This window comes from Oryx dammah, unplaced genomic scaffold (assembly GCF_014754425.2).
Source record: "Oryx dammah isolate SB20612 unplaced genomic scaffold, SCBI_Odam_1.1 HiC_scaffold_10, whole genome shotgun sequence".
Lineage (NCBI taxonomy): Eukaryota > Metazoa > Chordata > Mammalia > Artiodactyla > Bovidae > Oryx > Oryx dammah.
The window spans coordinates 4181302-4204170 of NW_024070194.1; the positions used below are offsets into that span (position 1 = coordinate 4181302).

The 22869-nt window shown below is 51.6% G+C and overlaps 1 protein-coding gene across 4 annotated transcripts in view; it reads left to right on the forward strand.

Annotated features, from left to right (window-relative positions):
* The window catches only part of NFATC2 (nuclear factor of activated T cells 2), a 151320-nt gene extending 138275 nt beyond the window's left edge, over window positions 1-13045 (forward strand). For 3 of the 4 annotated variants that reach the window (XM_040248150.1, XM_040248151.1, XM_040248148.1), the window contains exon 10: window positions 12018-13045. In XM_040248150.1, coding sequence (XP_040104084.1) covers window positions 12018-12073 — 56 coding nt within the window. In that variant the 3' untranslated portion in view covers window positions 12074-13045. Of the gene's footprint in view, window positions 1-4586; window positions 4675-12017 lie in introns of all 4 variants that reach the window. The other variant, XM_040248149.1, reaches the window with a different exon arrangement.
* The last annotated feature ends 9824 nt before the right edge of the window (window positions 13046-22869 follow it).

The following is a 22869-nucleotide window of genomic DNA, read 5'->3' on the forward strand; positions in this document are numbered from 1 at the left end:
AAGGGTGTCCTTCTTGTTGGGGGGTGTAGGGGGTGGGCTGTGTGGTCGGCGGGTCATGACACGTGGCAGGACAGAACAATCTGCAAGGTGAACTGATGGAAGGATAAGGTGGAGATGAGACTAGCTGATTCAGCAAATAGCCAGTGAATCCTTTCTAAGCAGCAGGAGCTGTGCTGGTTTTCGAAGGAAAGGTGGTGCGAGGCAGGCCTGCGGGTTTGGACTTTTTCTCAGAGGCCTCAGGGGACTTCCGTGCGCTTCTGTGACACGAGGAACGGAGCTCAGGTTGGAGCGGTTTCTTCTCGCCCCGTGCTCCCCTGCTCACCCACCTGGCTTGTCTGACCCGCCTCAGTGCCCCCTCCTGCACAGGCAGGGCTAAGAAGACACAGACATCCTCACAGAAATGCTTGGTTAATGCTTCTAACCTCCAAAGACAAAGCTGGCTTCCCAAACAATTAGGTATTTATTTTATCATCTCATTTGTGGTTGTAGGCTGAGCTGTGGGTTTGGATCACTCTCTCCCGAATCTAAACTGGACGGAGTGACAAGTGCTTCTCTTTTGCTTCTGTTTTGTTTTGTTTTAAAGGCAACGGCCCACTGTGCAATGCTTGCTTTGTGGCTGATGCCGCTTGGCAGAGCTCTGGGGCCAAGGCCAGGATGAAGTGGCAGGGGACGAGGAGGCAAGCATGGTTTGTTCAGAATGCTTTCCTGCCTGTGGTTGCTACCGTAGAAGCCGTGCGGTTGCTTGATAGGAGAGGTGCCTCTTTAGCTACGTGTAATCGGAAGAAATTCTGCTGAATTGGAGGAAAGGACGGGGCAGAAGAGCTCAGCTCAGCTCAGGTCTCAGTTGATACAGTTGGTTGGTGCCTCCCTGGTAGGGCAGGGGTAGCTTAGAGAGAGGCTGAGTTTCTTTAGCTTAGAGAAAGTTTCTCCCTAGATGGTAAGTTGATGTGTAATCATGGAAAAAGCGGGGGATGGAGAAAACGGTATCACATTCTGTACTGGTTGGGAGGGACCCTGGAGTTTCCATTATAAAATCGTTAAACTGAACATTCCCAAGACCAGTCTGCCTCGAGAGCCCCATGGACAGAGGAGCCTGGCAGGCCACAGTCTGTGGGGTCGCAGACTCGGACACGACTCAACGACTAAACCACCAACACGACCAGTCCGGGCTTCCCTGGTGGCTCAGTGAGAGAGAACCTGCCCACCAATGCGGAAGACACGGCTTCAATCCCTGGGTTGGAAAGAGCCCTGGAGAAGGAAGTAGCAACCCACTCCAGTATTCTTGCCTGGGAAATTCCCTGGACCGAGGAGCCCGGAGGGCTACAGTCCCTGGGGTCACAATGAATTGGAAACGACTCAAGTGACTCAGCCCCCACCAAGAGCAGCCTGCCTCCTCTGACACAGACTTCCCACTGAACACCATCCCCTTCAGATGTGTGCTGTGGTCTCAGGAGGCTGGAAGCTTGTTGTCGAACTTGCCAGGTGACAGACTGAGTTTGTGTTTCATTTGCTGACACCCTGCACTTTCGTCTTAATTATCTGTGATAATGAACCATTCCTAATCCGTATCCTAAATCCACGAAACTAGCAGGACAATTCACTGATTTATGCTGAGGACTGGGAAAATGCCCATCATCACTCTATTGGTCCTCAGCGGTGGCCTCGTAGAAGACTGCAAAAGAGGGGCAGCGATTCCGGGACCAGCGGCCTCTTTCCCTGCCTTTGGGCGGTTTCCGGGTGTCACTGAGGGAGCGCGTCGTAATTCTGAATGCTGCCTTCTCTCTCCGTGTCCACATTACTCACAGCTGACCAATGGCGTGGATTTCGTCTTTAGCCACCCAGGGAAACAGAGCTGTGTTCTTGGTTCCTGGGGAGCACGGAACGGGCTGACCTGTCTCCCTCCACAGCGTCTTCTCGTCCTTCCGTCTTTCTTCTTTACGGTCTGTACGGCTGAGCTCATGAACATCTGCCTGTGACTAAGGCAGCTCCGTCTCCCAGCAGGGTCTCCAAGGAGGTGTCCTGATCCCCGCTGTGTGGGAGACGGAGGCCCAGCAGAGGTTGTCAGACTTCACTTCACGTTGCCTGAGTGCTTTCATGTCAAGTCCTGCTGCTGCAAAACTGCATTTTCACCCATCCCCAGGGCAGCTCGATGATCTTACACGTGTGAGAAGTCCTGATCTGGGACTAGCACTTGCAGAGCCAGGACAGTTCCTGGGTGGCCCGCTCCATCCTTCTCTGCCTCAGGAACGTGGCCTGAGAAGTGGTCATCAGAGCCCCCGCCCCCAGAGATAACTGAGGAGGAAGGAAGGGGCGTGGGCAGCCCTCTGCAGAGTGGGAGGGCTGTGGTCAAGGTCTTGGCTGAACTGAGACAGGCCCTGCCTCTGGCTCCTGGTGCCTGCCTTCCACCAAGCAGCAGACGATCAAAGGTGAAAATTCATAACTGAACAGGAAGTTGCACCTCAAAAGTCTGCAACCAAACCTATCAGTGTGATGTTTTATGAACTCTCTGAACTCTTGACAGGGGGACGGGTGTGGAGCTGGAGCAGCCCTGGGCTCCTGGGGGACCTGCTGCTGCTGCGGGCGTTTCACCTTGATTCAAAAGTGCGGCTCCAAGGCTGTGACCTTGGACGTGTGCACGGTGCCCGCCCCCACTCAGTGCAACTTGAACGGCTGCCGTTGTTCAGTTGCTCAGTCGCATCCAACTCTTGTGACCCCATGGACTATAGCTCACCAGGCCCCTCCGTCCACGGGATTTCGCAGGCAGGGATACTGAAGTGGGTTGACATTTCCTTCTCCAGGAATCTTCTCAATCCAGGGATCAAACCCGAGTCTCCTGCATTGGCAGGCGGATGCTTTACTGCTGGGCCACCAGGGAAGCCCACTTGAATTGGTGGATAAAGTGCAAACATCTTGGCCATGTTAGCACCTTGGAGCCATTTTTTTCCAGGAACAACCATCAAGGCCGTATGTTGTGCCTTAAGTGCCAAGAGGACCAGCTGGGTTGGGGGGAGGACCAGAAACCCCGAAGAGAAGCACGGAGATGGGCGAGGGCCAGTGCTGGGGGCCAGACAAGAGGTGGGGGAGACTTTTAGTTTCTGGGTAGACTTTGAGGGCAGATCCAGGAGCATCTGCGTCTGGAGAGGATGTGGGCTGTGACCAAGATTGACCTGAACGACCGGAAGGAGGGCGGGTACATTTCCTACAATGGAAGGAGAGGAGCGGGGTGCCGGAGGCGATGGCGGTGACGATCAGGGGACGGGTTTTGACTGTGAAGTTTTGAATCCCTCGTGGGCAGTTTGACATCTAAGTCTGACGTTCAGGGGTGAGGTCTGGGCTGAAAACAGTCCTTTGGTCATTTTAAGACCCTGAGTGGTGAACGGTCAGACAGTCGTCTGCCTTGGATTTGGAACCAGCCAGTGTGTCGTAGTAGAGACCGGAGAGAGGGTGAGGGAGCCGCCTGTGGGCTTTTCCGCTTCAGGAGAGGATCTGAAATGCATGGTCCCAACTGTGGTCACGGCCACTACGGAGGAGGAGAAGGGGGATGAGCGGCAGCCTGTGCCTAACCCAGCCAGTCCCAATCAGACCAGCCCTGACTGGAGCCCAGCACATGGGACTGCCCGGAACTGCAGACGCGATCTCACTATCGCGTGTCCTCTGCCTTGCGGATGAGCATGTAGGGCGCTCGTGCCTTTTTGAGAGACTATCCTGGTTTACCTAAGGATGCAAATAAGGCTGCATCTAGGGAAAGGCGAGGTCATTCCCTGCAAGAAACTAATCCCAGAAAATACTTCTGAATCAAGCACTCAAAACGCACTCTGGTCTTCTAATTCGGCCACTTTAAAGAGGGGTTGAGAAAACTGGTACTTTGAAAGCTGTAGGCATGCTACAGCTACCGAGCGGAGCTATTTAAAATGGAAGTGAGAATGCGATATAACTGAAAGCCTGTGGAATACAAAGCTCCCATCTCCTTGCTAAGCACCTTCAGTTGGGCAGGGACTATAAAAATAGTAACTTGTCAACCAGAGAAAAACAGGAAGAAAGTGTACAGTGGTAAGAATTTGCATGCCCACTGAGGTTGTCTCTCTCTTGCGGAGGAAGCAGGGGTCAAATGTAGCATAGACAGAAAAGCCTGTAGGAGGCTGGTTACATTTTGAGTAGCTACATCATCAGATTCTGATTTTCTGATCTGCCAGTGTTATTTTATCTCTTTAGCTGGCCATGATTTGAAATTGCACAGCATACCGGCAATACAGTCATTTTGTCTCACTTTACAGAAAAAAAAAAAAAAAAAAACAACTACTGTTATCTTTGCTGATGAACTTTGCTTTCAGAGATTCCTGTTTCTTTATACCAGGTCCCTCATCTCAAGTGATATTACCCTGGTTTGGGGTGAATTCTGGCACAGATGTTAAGACCATACAGAACTGGGGCTTAAACTATGGCCAGAGGGTTGAGTTCTATTCTGGGTTCTGAGAGGGCCTGGGTCAACAGCTACTCATTAAATGGATAATATTAGCATGAGTTGGAAGTGTAATAGAGGTGATTTTTTTTTTCTTCTCAAAAATGGTTTTGCAAATCTTTTTCAGAGCTGATAGACACACACCTTAGCTGGATACAAAACATATTATGAAACAGAAAGACTGTGATCTTTGATCCGAGAAATCAAAGTTAAAGGTAATTGATATCTTCTGCCTTTTCTTTTGTTTTCCAGCTGTGTGTTTCCTTACCTTGATTTTTTTTTTTTTAATTAAAGGAAAACTCTACCACCTGAAGGCCCTCTCATTTTCCAACATTTCCTACTCTTGAGGGCTAGACCCCACCATCCCCAGGGAACATACCTGAGATTCTTGGAGGCTGGAGCCAGCAGCTGGGTGGGGCGTAGGGGGTGGCTACGAGGCGTGGGGTGCTTGCATGCTCTCCCAGGGGACCCAGCACCCTCTTCCAGGGAGGAGGCAGCAGAGCTGGGTCCCAGCCTCTGGAAGCTCTGCTCCCCCTGAGTCAGCTCCCTGGTGGTTTTGTACCCCGTGTGTGGTGTTTGCAGTGAGGGAACGTGTTCTCCATCAGTCGTGGGGAATTCTGCACTGGGGAACGAGAGAGGGGGCAGGCAGATCAGAAACCTCTGGAGGTGCCCAGTACTTGGGTCCTCTCCAGTCCTGTCGTCAACTCAAAGCTCCACCTCCCCCGAGGGGCCTTCTTTGGTGCTTTGGAAGGGGTTAACCCACCACTTGACTTCTGAATGGGAAACCAGGCTCTGGACCTAGGCTAGAGCTGTGTGTGGTTTTCCCACTGAGCTCAGGAGATCCGCCCCCACCGTCAACTCTGGAATCTGGGCCTGTGCAGAGGAGCCCAGGTAACCGCACCGGGAGGGGCCTTGACCCACTCCCACTGGGGCGGGGCCTTGACCTTGCCCTTTACCTTCCTGCGCCTCAGCTGCCACTGCTGTTATTCCCTCCTCTGTAGGTGGTTAGAATCAGGGAGCGCGCGCCGTACCCAGCACATGGTGAGGGCTCGCCAGAGGCCAGCCAGTGCCAGTATTTCTGGCTTATGTGCCTCTTGATGTTCTACTGGGCTGTGACTTTTTAAATACATTATTGACCGGAGACGTATTTCAGCCACAGGTGTTAGTTTCTGCAGAAATCCCCTGGTCATTGATGGGTTAATTGTCCATTTGTCAGTGAAAGGACCCCATGGACTGCAGCCCACCAGGCTCCTCCATCCATGGGATTTCCCAGGCAAGAATACTGGGGTGGTTTGCCATTCCCTTCTCCAGGGGATCTTCCAGACCCAGGGATCGAACCCACGTCTGCTGCATTACAGGTGGATTCTTTACCACTGAGCCCCCAGGGAAGCCCCCACCACGTGCTAAAGGTCCCCTTTACCCCAGAGCCCTGCCCTGGGCCCCTGTTTCCCCTGCTCTAGTCCCCACTGTGACCTGCCTCCTGTCGCCCTCCCGCACCCCCGCAGCCAACCACGGGCTTGCCCTCTGCGTGCTCCCCAGGCGCGGTGCGTGCCTCCTGCCTCTGCCCGGTTGCCAGTCTCCTCGCCTCTTCTGCTTTTCTCCCTCACTTCACTCAAGGCTCTGCTTGGCCCCAGCCCTGGGGACAATCAGCAGAGACCTCCGCCCCCCGCCCCACCCATGGCGCTCAGTCTCCTCCATATACCAGTTCCCGGCAGTTCACGATCCTAGTTCTTCAGTTTTCTTGTTCCCTCACAGCACCCCGGGCTCGTGAAGATGCCCTGGTAGGTGGGAAGCACTCAATAACATATTAATGAGAAAGCAGAGCTTAGCAAGAGGCTCAGTAGCCTCAGGACACTGTCCACAGTGGGAATTGGCTCCAGGTCAGACTCTGAGGTCCAGGTCACTCCCATCAGCATGTGAGCACCCTGAGCACCCGTCCATGCCACCTCTTCCCAAATCCGGCCACGAGCAGTTCTCCAAATGGCTCCTCTCCCTGTCCATATCCTGACTTCCCTCCTGCCCCTCTTCCTGAATATTACCTTTGCCTGGAAGCCACCTTATGTTCCTTCCCTGGGGTCCTGACTCCCTCCAGAAGCAAACACTGAGTCCTCCAGGCTCTCTGCCCCTCCTGGGCCACCTTATCCGAGTCACCTGTCTGCTCGCTGAACCGTGCACGCATCTTAGCCCACCACGAGGACCCTACACCACCCCGGACCACCTGGTTTTTCTCTTATCCAGCTGACAGATGAGTTGTTGGTAGGTTGCTTGCCTGGAGCTTCTTCTCTGTTAAAGACTATAAGCTGTTCGCTTTTTTTCAGAGCTGTGTGCCAGGCACTGTACCAAGCCCTCAGTTACTTCTCAGACCACACCTAGCAATACAGTTGTCCTCATTTTATAGATGGAGAAAGACAGGCAGTCACCTGGCATGGCAGGTGAAGGGGGAGGGATCAGGATTTGAACCCACAGCCCATTTTATTAACCTGTACATTCATTATATGGCTTCACCTTATGGGTAAAGAGACTGCTGTGAAGCTTGCTGGCCATCACCTTTCTTCTGGGGCCCTGGAACCCTTAGCGTCGTTTGTATGAGTCAGGAAAGACCAGGGCAGCCTCTGCTAGGTGAATGAGCAGAGGCATGTGTGCTGAGCGGTTAAGGTGGTCACCGAGAATCACTTTCTTGGAACAGAATTGAGGCCAGCAGTGTTCAGTCTGCCACAAACACCCCTGACCTTTTGCTACCCTTATAGAGAGGGGCCGTGATGAAAACACGGATGTCGAACACAGCTACAACCTCAGGGTGACTTCTAAATGGGACACCCAGGGCTGAAACCAGAAAGAAAAGACAGACAGATGGAAGTATATAAAAATTATACATTTTTCTTTAAAACACCATAAAAGAAATATGTAATGTTTTCAGGTTACATGACAAAGGTCATTTATATATAAAGAGATACTACAAATCAATAACAATCCTAATAGCTACAGACATAAAAAGAATATAGCAAGGGTTAAAAACTTTCTATAAAGGGCCAGATAAAAATATTTTCAGCTTTATTATAGCCCCTTAATACCTCAGCTCTGCTTAAAAAAAAAATATGAAAGCAGCCACATAATATGTGAGCAAATGGGCATGGCTGTGTGCCAATAAAACTTTAACGAAACAGGCCGGGGGCCACATTTGACCTGAGAGAGAGTTCCCCAGCTTTAGTAAACACACCAATGGTAAAGAAGAAAAGGAAAGCAGAGTGTGTTTTCTTTCCCTACTTTTCAGGGGTACCAGTTGGGGGAATCAATGCCTTTTACTAGGATTGTTCATCAAACAACTCTGGGTTGATTAGTGTTCAATTTCTTGAAACTAATTTCTGCTAGCACCCCACTCTGCCCCAGGAATTTTCCGGTTCACTTGCGGGCCGGGACACCTGCATGCCGACTTCCTTCTCCTAACCGAGCTCGGAGGTTCTCCAGCTTCAGCTTGCCGGAGAATGGCCACTCAGGGTTGCACACAGAAACCCACACAGATAGACCAGAGGTGCCACTTAAGACTTTCCAGGGAATTTTGACTATTCTAGGCTTTCTTCCCTTTAACTGCTGACTTTGGAACTTAATCCCCTGAGAAAGAAGCACCGGGAAGGAGGGGACGGGCCTCATCCTGTTTCTCTCCCAAACCTCAGGCATGTTTTCCCAAGTCTGGTCAGACCAAGTCTGGTCAGACCGTGTGCGGGCCCTCGAGAGCCTGGGGCGGCCAGAGAGTGGCTCCCGGAGCAGGGAGGCTGCGCGCTCGAGGCTGGATGCCGAGTCTGCACGTTTCGCTCCCGGAGCAGGGTGCGGTGACGGGGCGGCCAGCCCCCTGTGGGCCTGCTCCTGTGCTGGCTGCTCTTCTCCCTCCGGGGCCCAAGCGGCGCCAGCAAGGTGGCTGGACACCAGGGCGGCCAAACCAGAAGGCCCGTGCTGCACTCTCTGGATGTGTCCCCCTCTTGCCCCAGCTGCGCTCAGGGAAAGCCACTCTGAAGGCCAGGCGTGAGCTCCAGAGCTGGCCTGCTGTGTCCTGAGCACCAGGCCTGACTGCCCCACGAGCCGGTGGAAAGGGGGCCGTTGCCAGCGGGGGACGTTGCTTCCCCTGTGACTGGGGTTTCACAAAGCTTTTCACTTGCTAAGTGCCTCCACAGCCTTTCTCCCTTCCCAGCCATCCCCACGGGCTCTGGAGGCACTGAGAGCTGGGGAAGAGCTTTCTAGAAGGGCCAGGCTTCAGAGGCTCAGTGGAAAGGACAAAAAGCCCCTTGATGAGGCCTGTAGCCCAAAGCTGTGGGTGGGGTCTGAAGAGTTACGTGATGGTAAGTCCCCTAAGGCCATGCAGAGCAGAGGCAGCCTGCCAGCGTTCCGGCCCCTGCGAGGTCACAAGCATTGCCAAGTTCTAAGTTCAGGGAGGGAAGAAGCGCCTTCAGGAGGCTCTGTGACAGCTGGCTGAGTGAGCACTGACCCTTAGCTGCATGTGTGTCATCCTGGCCCCCGGATGCAGACTTCGCGGGTGGGACTCTTAGTTCCCGCTGGGTGTCCAGTCAAGGGCCACTGGTGTTAATGTTGCCTTTGCACTGGAGTCACTAGTGGGAAATGCGCTGGGAAACCCTCCCCCCTGCTAAGGTTCATGCTGCTGCTGGGAAGTTCTGGTACGTCTCGGCGGGCATCCTTCTCTGGGAAACAGGGTTTGGGATATCAGCTCCACCGTGTGTGCTGAGGGAGGTGACACTGAATAGTTACTTTTATTGGGTTTTCAGTGTGGGACGTGTGATGCTACCGAGGCCTCCGGGTCTGGCCTGTGATGGAGGGAACCCAAGAGAGTTGGGCATGACTTGGCGACCAAACAGCGACAGCAAAGCACGCAGAGGGCTGGACTGAGGAAGGGAGGCTGAGATGGGACAGAAGAGGCGGCAGGGCCGCGGGGGGGACACATGTCAGCTCCTTGCTGACATCATGAGATCCATCCAGAGTCAGCGCAGCGCAGCGCAGCGGCCCCTCTCCCCTCCCACCCCAGGGCTCGAGGGCGCAGAGGTGGGGCCTCTCAAGTCGGGGTGAGGTGGTCCTGTCGAGACCCCCCTCGAGGAACGTGGAGCCCACGCTTTATCCAGAGCCCCTGAGGCCACAGCCGCGGGCACCACCCCCCGCCGCTTCTGCACGAGAACGTTCTCAGCCACGGCAGGGGCGGAGCGCTGAGGTTTCCGAAAGGTTCCTCTCCCCAGAGGGCCGGCCGTGGGTGCGCGGGGCCCGCCTGCACGCCCCCGCCCGCCCACGGGCTGAGAGCCGGGGTGGGCCCTGTCCACCGGGCGCGGGGCTTGGCCGCCCCCCGGCCCCGAGGAGGGAAACGACCCTTCTGGTGAGCGCGGCGCTGCCAGCGGTTCTGCCCAGCCGTTATTTTTAGAAAACTGAGGCCGTGAAGAGTTTCCATTGAGGATTGACTCCTCTCGGCTTCCTAGGTTGAGAAAACAGGAAGCCCTTCAGAATCCGGGCTTTGAAAAGCTTCGCGTGAGGCCGCACCGAGCCCCACCTCCGCCCCTGGCACCGCGCGTTCGCTCCTGCCCCGCGGCCCCCGCCCAGGACCCCCAGCCCCTCACGCTTCCCAGAGGCCGGGGAGGGGGTCGGGGGGGCTTCTTCAGCCCGCTCCCGGGCGTCAGCTGGCAGCTGGTACACAGTGCCCGGTTAGAGCTGGTTAGCTGAAGGCATGGAGTCATCCTCCGAGTTCCTATCAGTGGGTCCGTTCCTGCACTTGAGAACCAGTTGTCACTCTGTACACTGTCACTTTCTCATAGGACAGCTGCACATACTACCCTGCACACCAGCATCTGCTGTACACTGGGGACTGGCATAATTTTGTGTTATCTCATTTAAGCACCTCAACAACTGTAGACAGAAGGGCATGTCTTTATACAACGTGCAGAGGGGGAAACTGAGGCACAGAGCAGCTCCATCACCACGGCCAAGCTCACCCAGTGTGCGGGGGGAGTGACAGGGGTGGGTGTCCAGCCCCGGCCACCTGGCTCTGGACCCTGAACCCTCGGCCTCTCCCTGAACCTGCTCTCAGCACACATCTGAAGAACAGGGAGGCTGCCGAGTCATTTCTGCCGTGAACCAAAGCCCACTGATGCGGAGCACTGGGTTTCCTGTCCAGCACGAAGCATGGGGGCAGTCACTGCCCGTCACAGCCACCGCTGCATGGTACTGGGCACCTGGCATCATGCGAGGGTCCTGCACATCAGAACCCAGCATCCTCACCATCTTGAAATGTACACACAATAGGAGTCTCACTCTGCAGAAAACTGAGGCATGGAGAGGTGAGGTCACACAGCCCATTTAGTGAGGGAGCCGAAAGTTAAACCCCGCTCATCCAGCAACAGAGCAGAGTGTATTTGCTCTCTCCTTATTCTGGGCATTGCAGACTCATCCTGGCAGGGGTTTTCCAGGGAAAAGCACCCTGAACCTAGGAGGTCCCGGCGTGACCACGGAGGGACTCTGGACCCATCTGGACACTTAGCCCTCGCTGCTCATCTCCCGTCTCTACAGTTTCAGGATAAGACTGAGATAAGAAAACGGAGGAGGAGCCTGTGGGAAGAAATTTAGTGCTGGACTGGGAAGGGGGAGATCCATCTCCCTTTGATGGATCCAGGGGGTCTGCCCCTTGGGCTAGTCCACACCATCAGCTGCAGTAACCAAGGTGTGCACACACTTTAAGGCGGTACACAACCCTGCCTGGTGTCCGGGCTGCCTGTGATGGCAACTTTCCCCAAGAACACTGAAGGCAGGCTTGTTGTAATTGCCACTATTCTAGACCTTCCTGTGCTGGTTCTAGGAGCTGATGCCTCAGAGAAGTGGTGAGAAGCGGAGAGGAGGGCTAGTTCCTTGACGCTAGTGGGTGGCGTCGCCTTCTTGGTTCCCTGCTGATTCCCCACAGTCTCCTGGGGCAGGGGCTGATGGAATTTTCCAGGGTCCCTGGAGGATGCTGGTATTTGAGAAGGCTCATAGTGTGATCTGGGAGGAGGGGTGAGGGGGTGGAATGCCTGCTCGTGCTGGGAGAGATGGAGGTTTCCTTTGCACTCATGCCTAGTCTTTGTGGTAGCTCCGCCCTCTCTCCTTTTAAAGGCCCCTCTTGAAAGCTGTAGGTTTTGTGGGTCAAGCTGTGTTTTGGTCACAGAGTGGGTGTTTTCTGGATGTCCTAGTAACAGACAGAGTTTGGTATAAGTAGAGCACCTCAGTGCATTCAATAAAAAGGAGTGTGTGTTCCGTAAATCATGCCCATGGCCCAGCTCCCACTTCTGCCACCACAATTTTTAAAAGTTACCATTTGGGCAATTTTCACTAACAAACCCATACCACAAAATAGCATCATTTCAGGGGGTGGGGGGGTGTCACAATGTGGGAAGGCATTTCTTATGTTAAAAGTTGTCGAATGTATTGTCACAAAGCACAAAAACCTGTTTTAAAAAACAGCCCGCTTGAATTAGGTTCTAGAGAGCTGACCACATTTGTGTTTTTCCTGCCATCTCACTTGCCCCTTCTCTTTCTTTTGTAGTCAATGAAATTATCAGGAAGGAGTTTTCAGGACCTCCTGCCCGAAATCAAACGTAGAAGTCATTAGCATGAACGACACCGTCCACATCGCTGACCCGGAGCCTCCCAGGCCCCCTCGCCCTCCGCCCTAGCATCAACCCTGCCCCGGAGCTACGGGCAGGGCCAAGTACCCGCTGAAAGCTAACTTTCATTCCCCAGCTCGCCTCCTCTCTCTCTCTGCATCCCGCGTCTTGCTCTGAATCCCAAAGAGCATCTCCGTTGACTTTGACGGTGTCCCATCCAAGCCTTAAGTGCCTGCTGACCCCAGATACATTCTGATCAAGACCGCCCGCTGGAACAGAAGATGGGGGCGTGGCAACTGAACCCCAGCCCTCGCCTTCACTTTCTCGGGTCACCAATACGACTCTTGTACCTTTTGAAGGAAAGGAGGTTCTCCAACAGAGCAACCAAAGGAACATGACCGAGCTGACAGGCTGGAGAGAAACAGAGAAGCCAGCCCATACTCACCTAGTGGTCGCATGGGCCTCACCGTGGATGGGCCACAGCTCAAGCTTGGTTTTTAGATTTTCTGCTTCTGAAGCAAAAAGAAACAAACCCGATCTGGCTTATACAAGTTCACCTGTTAAAACTTCTTGGCCTTAAGTTATGACATGTGTCTGCTCCCCCCCACCACCTTCTCTGCTTTCAAAAAGCTGGCTGGAGGGGGGGCCTTCTTGGCCAGCTGCCTTCCCCCCTGCACGGGACTGGTGGGTGTCACCCCAGCTGCAGGGTGAGCACCGTCCACTGCAGCCGGACAAGCTTCCCAACTCTCTGCTCTTCCCACTTACTTTTCTCCAACAGCCCAAGTGCTTTTCCATAATGTAGTTAAGAAGAATCTTAAGCATGTGCATTGAATTTTGGGAAGGAATGGCAGAAGGGCTGAAGCAATCCTCCCCCACCGCCCCAAAAAACCGCCATGCAGGTATTGTTGTTAAGTGTGGTCACTGGCAGGTCCAAGTGTTTAAGTGGGTGGGTTCCTCCAGGAAGAAGGCTGAATCCCCTGTCCGGCCTAGACTCAAAGTGGGACACACAAGCTCAGGATTTGGCTCCAAAGTTCGCTGGTTACCTTTGCCAGGATCCATTGAAACCCGCCCCCTCCCCCACCCCCAAAGACCCATCTACATTAGCTGCTTCATCCAACACAAAAGTGACCTAAATAGAAGCAAACCCACCCCCTGCACGGCCCTCAATTTGGATGCACTCGGCTCCGACCACTCAGAAGGGGTGCGCAGTTTATTCCGCCCGGCCCCACCCGCCCTGTTTATCTCTGGTAGTGCACCCGCCAGTGTCTGTCTCCCCAGGGCAATTTTTGCAAACAAATAAAACCCTCCAAGTTCTTGGCAGGTGAGTTTTTAATCACACAGATGTTTGTTTACACTAATTGCAGAGACCCCAGGACAAGCCAGGGATTCCTTTTCAGATGTTAATTGCTTCTCCCCAATCAGCATGGAGTGTAAATATTCCTAGCAGTCTTCAGAAGGCTTTGCTCAGGCCTTCTACCTTAGAGCTGATAATCACTCAGACAGTGGCAGTTAAGGGTTCCCCGTGGGTTTTCTAAGTTCTGGCTTGGTTGTCAGGTCTCCCCAGAGAGAGAAGACCTTTTGACAGCTGGACCAGAGCTCAGGACCTGGTGACCCAGGCCTGCTGTGTGCAGGGCTCCAGAGAAAGAGCAGAGTACCTTTGCAGCCACCTGTCTGCACCCTTTCTGTCAGGACGTAGCATTTCTTTTCCCCCAAGGAGGGGGACTTTTCCACCCACCCCGAGCAGAGTTTAGCAAAATTCTTCTCAACAAACAGAGTGTCAGTAAGAAGCTGACCAACATTGCAGGACGCAAGCTTTCTGGGATGCAAAAATCATCATTGATAAAGAGTTCCTTATTTAAGCAGCTTTACCCAAGGAACTCTCCAGCAATGCTGACGTCACGGGGATGGGGCTCGAGCGTTTGGTGAGCAATCTATTCTCACTTGACCTGGCTGGGAGCCTTTTTTTTTTTTTTTTTTTTGCACATGAGGGAATTTGGCCTTTCCTCGGTTATCTGAATGTTTTACCCAAGTGCCTTCCTGCTATTGTAGCAAAGTCACTCAGCTGCATTGTGCATGGGGTGGAAAAAGACTAATGCGCTTTCCATCACTATTCTAACCACAGTAGTGCAAAGGGCCTCCTAGTAGCTCAGATTTCTGTACGTATAGATGTATGTGCTTGTGTCTGTAAGACACTCACAGACTCTTTTTCTCTAAGACATCCTAGCTGGGTATTATAGGAAGCACTTTCATAAACAGCTATACCAAATAACAAAGGAAAGAGAAACAAAAGCATTAGATTGGAGACATAAACAGGCAAGAGAACGTGTAATAGGATGTGACAGCAATCAAGAAAGTTTTGTCAGTGACAGAGGCCGGGGGAAGTTTGGCCGAGTAAAACTGTTCATGAGATATTTTCAGTATGGGAAGAGGCAATAGGGCCTCAAAGAGAGAGAAAAAGGATGTCTAAACTGTCAAGATGGGTGTGTTGCACGTGTGTTAGAAGGATCTGTTAGGTGGAGGTTTGCACTTGCTACATCCAAGGTCGTGTAAATAGATAATCCTTCCAACAGCAATCTGCCCTGTTGCTGAATGTAGTATATTTCCAAAGTTTGCGAGTCTTCCTGTATTGTACAAAAAAACTGCTGCTTGATAATATATAATGGCAACCCCAAATTAATGAGTATGGTATTAAATTTTATTTTCTTATCTGTATTTTTATGCTTTGTATCTGTCCTCAAAATATCATATCCTTGTTGGAATAGAAAATATTTATAAGTGGTTAAAAATCTTTTTCAAATGTCTCTTTTTACATATCTGTTGAGGACTTTTTTTTTCCTTGAGAGAGAAGATGTATTCTTGAAGATGTGTTAGTCATTCCAGGAGAACAAAACAAAAAAGCCCACCTCAGAGCCCATCTCCTGTCTCCTGGAAGAAGCCACGTCCAAAGGCAGGGGAGGGATGGCTTCGTGGGAGGTGGCGGCACCTGTGTGCTGCCTGTGGACGCTGCCAGCTTCGGCTCTGAGCCGCCTTGTCGCTGAGAACTGGGAAATGTCTCGGGCCCCAGTAAGTGACCCAGTAGGTGGTTCTGAGGTGACAGAACCACCTGTGTTGTAATGGGGAGTCTAAAAAGGCTCACGTTCACAGAACAGAAGCACAGGCTGTGGCTTACCGGGCCAACTCAATCCTGGCAGACAGACACGCCACCCAAGGGACGCCCAGAGTTCTCCAGCAGAGACACCACCCCGACCAATCGAGGCGACTCCTTCTAAGAACGGGGACGCACAGACTCGGCCTTTCTTGTTTACATCCGGTGGTCAAGCCATCCCTCTCAGGAAGCCAGCGTGGGAGCTGTCCTGTGCAGACAGATCGGAAGCCCATGTGTTCTCATTTGTCACTCTGGACTAAAGGGAGGCTTGAGTTTGTTTATTTTCATGTCAAATGTCAAACCCTTTCCAAGTGCTTATTTTGTTCAGAATTGAAAGAATGTCAGGGTCTGGTTAACAACTGTTTGCTTTACGTTTGCAAGAGGCATGGGGTTGTGACATTTTTGACAAGCTGGGGTAAACCTTCCTGAACTCAGTCTTGGAGGGCCAGTCCCTTAGAGGGTACCCAACACATCTTAACCTTGGGTCTTGGGCGTTAAATCTCATGGAGCCAAACCAGCCAATGCAAGTGGTTTTCCTGCATTCCAACTGATTGCCTAAGAAAAAGAAGCATCGCATGAAACTGGTCCCAAACATCAGTTTCTTTCAGTTTTCATGAGTGTCTTGAGTTATAGCCAACACCACGGTCTTAACTGTTTGAATACAAATGCTCCTGGTGGCTGGTGAGCTAGCTGTGCTCCCTAAGCCAGCTCCCCTCTCAAAAATACAAGCTGGGGAGTTGAGTGCTGGAAGAAAGGATTTAAACCCTGCCTGTAAGTGGCTGCTGGCCAATTAGAATAAACTCCGCCTACCTAATTGGGCTTTAGATGCAAATGACGTGATCAGCAGGTGCTCTCAGCACGCTGACTGACCTGAACTGATGGATGCTGCGGCTGGGACACGCTAAGCATCTTGACACACGTCTTGTCAAAGAGCCTCACTCCCTGCTGTTGCCTCTAGCGCCCTCAGAGGGAGAAGATGTTGAGAACGTCCTTGTTAACTCTCCAACAAATAAAAAGTCTCTCCTGGGGTGGTGCTGGAAGGTTTAAAGATTTTGAAAATCTTGACTGTTAAAAGGAGTTTGAATACATCACATTCCCATGCAAAACGTTTTTAATCTCCAGTTTAATGTAGTTTATTTTTGCTATATGTAAAGTATTTTTATACGGCTTGTATCATGATAGATTAGCAATAAAACTGTTGAAAGCAATGGCTCCTTGGGTGTATCTCCTCTTCTCTAGAGATGCTGCTCAAATACCCCTTTCCATTTTGAGTTCATATAACAGCAGGGACTATTTTTTGTGTGTGCATGAACCATGCGTGGCTCTTCTGCTCATCTCAGCCCTGTGAGATCCGCACTTACCCATTTTACTTCTAACCTCTGATATTTATTATCACTTAAATATTTATTAGGCTTTGTCAGGTCCTAGTAGCCACATGCAGGATTTTTGTTGCATCAGGTGAGATCTTCTGTTGCGGTTCGTGGGCTCAGCAGTTGCAGTGCATGGCATGGGGGATCTTAGTTTCCTGACCAGGAATTGAACCCAAGTCCCCTGCATTGCAGGGCACTTTCTTAACCACTAGTGGTAGTTGGTTTAGTCACTAAGTCGTGTCCAACTCTTGCAACCCCATGGACTGGGCATCTACCAGCCTCCTCTGTCCATGAGATTTTCCAGACAAGAATACTGGAGTGAGTAGCCTTTCCCTTCTCCAGGGGATCTTCCTGATCCAGGAATCAAACCAGGGTCTCCTGCAGGAGACCCTTCTTTACCACCTGAGCTATGAGGGAAGAGGGAAATCCTTATCACTTTATATTTACAGATTTGCTATAAAGGACACAACTCTGCAGTAGATGAAGAGATGCGTAGGGCAAGATTGGAGAAGGGGCTCGTAGCCTCTCTGCCCTCTCTGGGCTCATCATCCTCCCCGCCCAGCACTCGATTCACTGATTCAGAAGCTCTCCAAGCCAAGTCCTTTAGAGATTTTTACCGTGGTTTCATTATGTATATGTGATTGATTAAATCACAGACTATTGGTGAAGCTGGGGCTGAAAATTCCAACCTTTCAAATCATGCCTCTTTCAGCAGCTAGCCCCCTTCCGGCAGCTCTCTAGGGGCCCCCGACCACCAATCATCTCATTAGCATACAAAAGACACTCCTAACACTCTGGAGAGGGCTTCCCAGGTGGCTAAGTGGTAAAGAATCCGCTTGCACTGCAGGAGACCCAGGTTTGATCCCTGGGTTGGGAAGATCCCCTGGAGAAGGAAATGACAACCCACTCCAGGATTCTTGCCTGGGAAATCCCACGGACAGAGGAGCCTGCTGGGCTACAGTCCATGGGGTCATAAGAATCAGACACGACCTGGAGACTAAACCACCACCTCCAATGCTCGGAGATGCCGATGGTTTTAGGAGGCTGTGTGGAAGGGACCCTGACCTCTGACATTAGAAGCCCAAGGTGACAGCCGTGAGCTCACTCTGGGTCTGTCCTACCCGCCCCCCCCGCCCCATCCGCCACCACAGCTCTGCTGTCTGTGTCTCTATGCCCCTCTAGAAGCAGTGTCCACCTTGGGCCAGCTCGCAGGGAGTCCCACAACCCTTCCAGTAAACTGGGCTGCGCTGGTCACCTGGAAGGCAAAACAGTCTCCTGCTTGAACAAAATCCTCAAGTTCCCCCAAATTATCTTTTACCATCAAACCCACAAGCAGAATTAGATATTACAAAACTAGAATTTTCTGGCTGGCTTCCTCTTTATAACAGTTTTTTCTCCTTATAGCTAAAGCATCTATGAAGTTTGGGAAAAGGTTGCTATTGTAAGTCTTAAAGTAATACGGTTCAAAGGTCATCCCACTCTTCAGCGCATCCCTTAAACCCCAGGGAAGCAGGGTCCCTGCCCCAGGCCCTGTGCTTCAGGGACCACTCCACCCCACCACACCCTGCATCTGGGATACCGTCTTGGGGACTTCCCAAGCCCCCGCCAGTGCCTGGAGCCAGCTGTTTCACGTGGGTAGGGCATCCTAAGCAAACACAGGGTCCTGCCTGAGTGCTGGCTTGAAATGCCTCTGGTCCCCCCTCTGGTGGGGCCATCTCATCCATTTCTTTTGGGGCAAGGTTAGCCAGATGTCACAAAGAGCTCCAGGACCCATACCTATAGGGCCCAGCCAGTTTCCAGAAGAGCTTCCTGGTGAGCAGATTGCTCCTCATGGCCAGCACAGGATTTTCGTTTTTGTGGGATCGTATGGGATTGGGCCAACAGAACGGAGCTGAACTATTGATTTGTGTATGCACGTGCTCAGCTGCTTCAGGTGTGCTCGACTCTTTGCAGCCCCATGGACCACAGCCTGCCAGGCTCCTCTGTCCATGGGATTTTCCCAGTGAGGATACTGGAGTGAGCTGCCACGCCTTCCTCCAGGGGATCTTCCCGACGCAAGGAACAAACCCGCGTCTCCTGCATTGCAGGCAGGCTCTTTACCGCTGAGCCACCGGGGAAGCCCAAATGCTGATTTGAGTATGACTCAAATCACTTAAAATACAAGAGTCCCACAGGAAATATTCTCCAGGAACAAGCCCCCTACACACTCACCCTAGCAGCAACTCTGCCCCCTCACGACTTTTGCTCTGCCTGTATATTCCTGGCTCTCTTTAAATTCACTCACTTTCTGAAGACCTCACACCCCTTTTCCTGAATAGGACCCAGAATCATCTGAAGCAGAAAACAAAATATAAAACGTATACAGATAAAACTATGTGACCATTTAAAAAATAAGTCTGTTCTACATTTATGTGAGCTACGCTTGGTAAACAAAGTCAGCCTGTGCCTCAGTTTCCCCAGATGTAAAATGAAGATAAGAATAGTCCACATTTCACAGACAGAGCTTAATACATGTTAACTATTAATATATCTACAGTTAAAAGGTTGGGAAACTAATACTCAGTCAAAGCTGGGCTTCAATTCCCCAATATCTGGCAGGAAGCATTCAGAGCTTTGACGATAGGTCTTAAATTTTTCTAACTGGATAGCTAGTTAACCAACTAGTTAACTAGTTAAAGCCACAATGTTGAACTTATCCAACTTTCAAATCCTGAAATGAAAGGGAAACACACGCTGGGGCGTGTGGCCTCCCCTCCGCGGGGAGACTTTGCACCTTCTGCTGATGTCCCTCACCCCCTGCAGCGGAGGGGTGCATACATCTGCGCTGAGGAGGAGACGTGTAACACCAGCTTATAACACGTGGGAGATTAAGAAGGAACAGGGCTTCCAGGAGAAAGCACAACGCTGACTCCTACATAACCTTTTCAGGTTCACAGAAGGGAAGGAAACAGATTTCCTGGCAAGAGCAGGTTGACTATGAAATAACCCTGTGATGGAGGCACAGACCACAGGCATCATTACGAAATGAAAGCAGAGTAGTTTCTCTTGCTGGGGAGCCCTGGGGGCTGTGATGAACTGGACCAAGCTTCTTCCAAAGAGGGCTTCCCACTCTAAACTATCGCTGCTTCCACTCTCCCAGGAAAACTCAGAAGTCCAGCTTGGTAAATGGCTTCAGTTCAGTTGCTCAGTCGTGTCCGACTCTTTGCAACCCCATGAACCGCAGCATGCCAGGCCTCCCTGTCCATCACCAACTCCCAGAGTCCACCCAAACCCATGTCCATCGAGTCCGTGATGCCATCCAACCATCTCATCCTCTGTCGTCCCCTTTTCCTCCTGCCCTCAATCTTTCCCAGCATCAGGGTCTTTTCCAACGAGTCGGCTCTTCGCATGAGATGGCCAAAGTACTGGAGTTTCAGCTTCAACATCAGTCCTTCCATTGAACACCCAGGATTGATCTCTCCTTTAGGATGGACTGGTTGGATCTCCTTGCAGTCCAAGGGACTCTCAAGAGTCTTCTCCAACACCACAGTTCAAAAGCATCAATTCTTCGGCGCTCAGCTTTCATTATAGTCCAACTCTCACATCCATACATGACCACTGGAAAAACTATAGCCTTGACTAGACGGACCTTTGTTGGCAAAGTAATGTCTCTGCTTTTTAATATGCTGTCTAGGCAAATGGCTTAATACAGAGTTATCACCAAAGAGATGGAAACCCTTGCTTCACTGCAGGACTTTGGGAACTCTTGGTTTATTAGAGATTTTAAACTCGAATTCTGCGCTGTGGACTTCCCTGGTGATCCAGTGGCTAAGAACCTGCCTGCCAGGAGAGGGTGAGACCAACTGAGAGAGCAGGGTTGGAACGCATATATGACCATGTGTAAAACAGATAGCTGGTGGGAAGCTGCTGTACAATGCAGGAACTCAACCTGGCGCTCCGCGACACTCTAGAGGAGCAGAATGGGGCGGGAGGCAGGTTCAGGAGGGAGGGAACCCTCGCATAACTCTGACTGACTCACGTTAATATACGGCAGAGACCAGCACAACATTGTAAAGTAGTTATCCTCCAATTAAAAATAAATGGGCTTCCCTGGCAGCTCAGACAGTAAAGAATCTGCCTGCAGTGCAGGAGACTCAGGTTTGATCCCTAGGTCAGGAAGATCCTTGAAGAAGGGAAGGATAACCCACTCCAGTATTCTTGCCTGGAGAACTCCATGCACAGAGGAGCCTGGCGGGCTACAGTCCAAGGGGTCACAAAGAGTCAGACACAAGTAAGCAACTGACACGTACATACCCACACTCACACATTTTTAAAAACAATCCACCTGCCAGTGCAGAGGGCACAGGTTCGATCCCTGGTCTGGAAGACTCCACATGCCTCAGGACGCCTAAACTGGCGCACCACAGCTACGGAAACTCACATGCCCTAGAGCCCGTGCTCCCCAGCAAGAGAAGCCACTGCAATGAGAAGCCCATGGGCCAGAATCAGACAGCAGCCCCCACTCACCGCTGCATGAGAAAGCCCGCATGCCCAGCAACCTAGTACCAGCACAGCCAAAAAATAAAACTCTGCATTGAACTCCAGATACAAGGTATGGTGATCCTCGGATCTTAGCTTTTTTTAAAGTGGGGGTCAGAGGGAGCAGCTGAGGGTTTTCTATGAGCTGCTGATGAAACACCCCAGATCACAAGGCTGCTGGTTTTCACTGGTTCTCAAAAAGTCAGGGCTGCCATGGAGATCTGATTGCGAGCTCTCTGCAATTAATGCCTTCAGGACAGTTCTTGAGGAAAAGCATTCATAGGCACTGGATTTCACATACACCCTCACATACCTGCTCCAGATTCATGCACCTGCCTGTGTGACTTCTTCACTCTGATAATCAGGAGGCATCTCTAGCTCAACACAGCCCCAAACTTCCTAATTTCCAATCTCCTCTCCACTGCTTAGCCCCAACCCTCTAGCACACCCTGTTTTATGATACCACCATCGAAGCAGCTGGGAGTGGCCCTGGGTCTCTCACTGTCCCTGGGCCTCCACACATCAGCACGCTTTGGTGGCTCCATCTCTAGAATCCCAGCTCTGCCTTGGGCCCCTGGGCCACCTTTGCCTTTAGCTCCTGGCTGCCCTGGCTCATGCCTGCCCTCCCTGTCTGCACAGTGGCTTCCCTTTGCATTTGTTTTTTTCCCCAAATTTATGAAGGCATTATCGACAATGTGTGCATAGTTAAGACAGATGACATGGTATCTTGATATGTTAAAAACTGTGAAACTGGAGAAGATTATGATGGCAGAGTAGAAGGACGCGCACGCAATCTTCTCCTGACAGAGCACCAAAATCGCAATGAGCTGTTGACCAACCATTAACAGGGACACTGGAACCCACCAAAGAAAGATACCTCATGTCTAAGGACAAAGCAGAAACCACACTGAAACGGTAGGAGGGGAACAATTATAACAAAATCAAATCCTATACTTGCTGGGTGGGCAACTCACAAACTGGAAAACAGTAACACCAGAGAAGTTCTGGCACTGCCGTGAGGATTCCAGCCCCACATCAGGCTCCCCAGCCTGGGGACCAGCCAGGGGACCGGGAATCCCCAGGGAATCTGACTGGGGGCCTACGGGATTTGACTGCAGAGCTTCCGTGGGACTAGAGGAAACAGAGGCTCTTGGAGGGCACAAACAGGGTCTTCTGCACATGAGAACCCAGGGGAGAGGAGCAGCGACACCGCAGGAGACTGAGCCAGACCTACCTGGGAGTGTCTGAGGGTCTCCTGCAGAAGGGTGGGCTGGACACTGGCGGTGGCACTGTGGGAGATGCGTCTCAGCACATGCCCTCTGGGAGGTACCTATAGACTCCAGGACTGGGTTGCCTCAGGCCAAACAAGGAGGGAGCACAGCCTCCACCATCAGCAGGACTGAATTCAAGTTTTACTGAGCATGGCCTGCCCACCACAGCAAGACCCAGCTTTCCCCACAGCCAATCCCTACCATCAGGAAGCTTGCATAAGCCTCTTATCCTCATCCACCCAAGGTCAGACAGAAGGAATAAGAACTACAATCCCATCAGCCTCCAGAACTAACACCAATAAAAAGAAATAGGATTATGTCCCAGATGAAGGAACAAGATAAATGCCCAGAAAAACAACTAAATGAAGTGGAGATAGGCAACCTCCCAGAAAAAGAATTCAGAATGACAGTGAAAATAAATCAGGATCTCAGAAAAAGAACGAAGGCAAAGATTGAGAAGATGCAAGAAATGTTTACCAAGGACCTA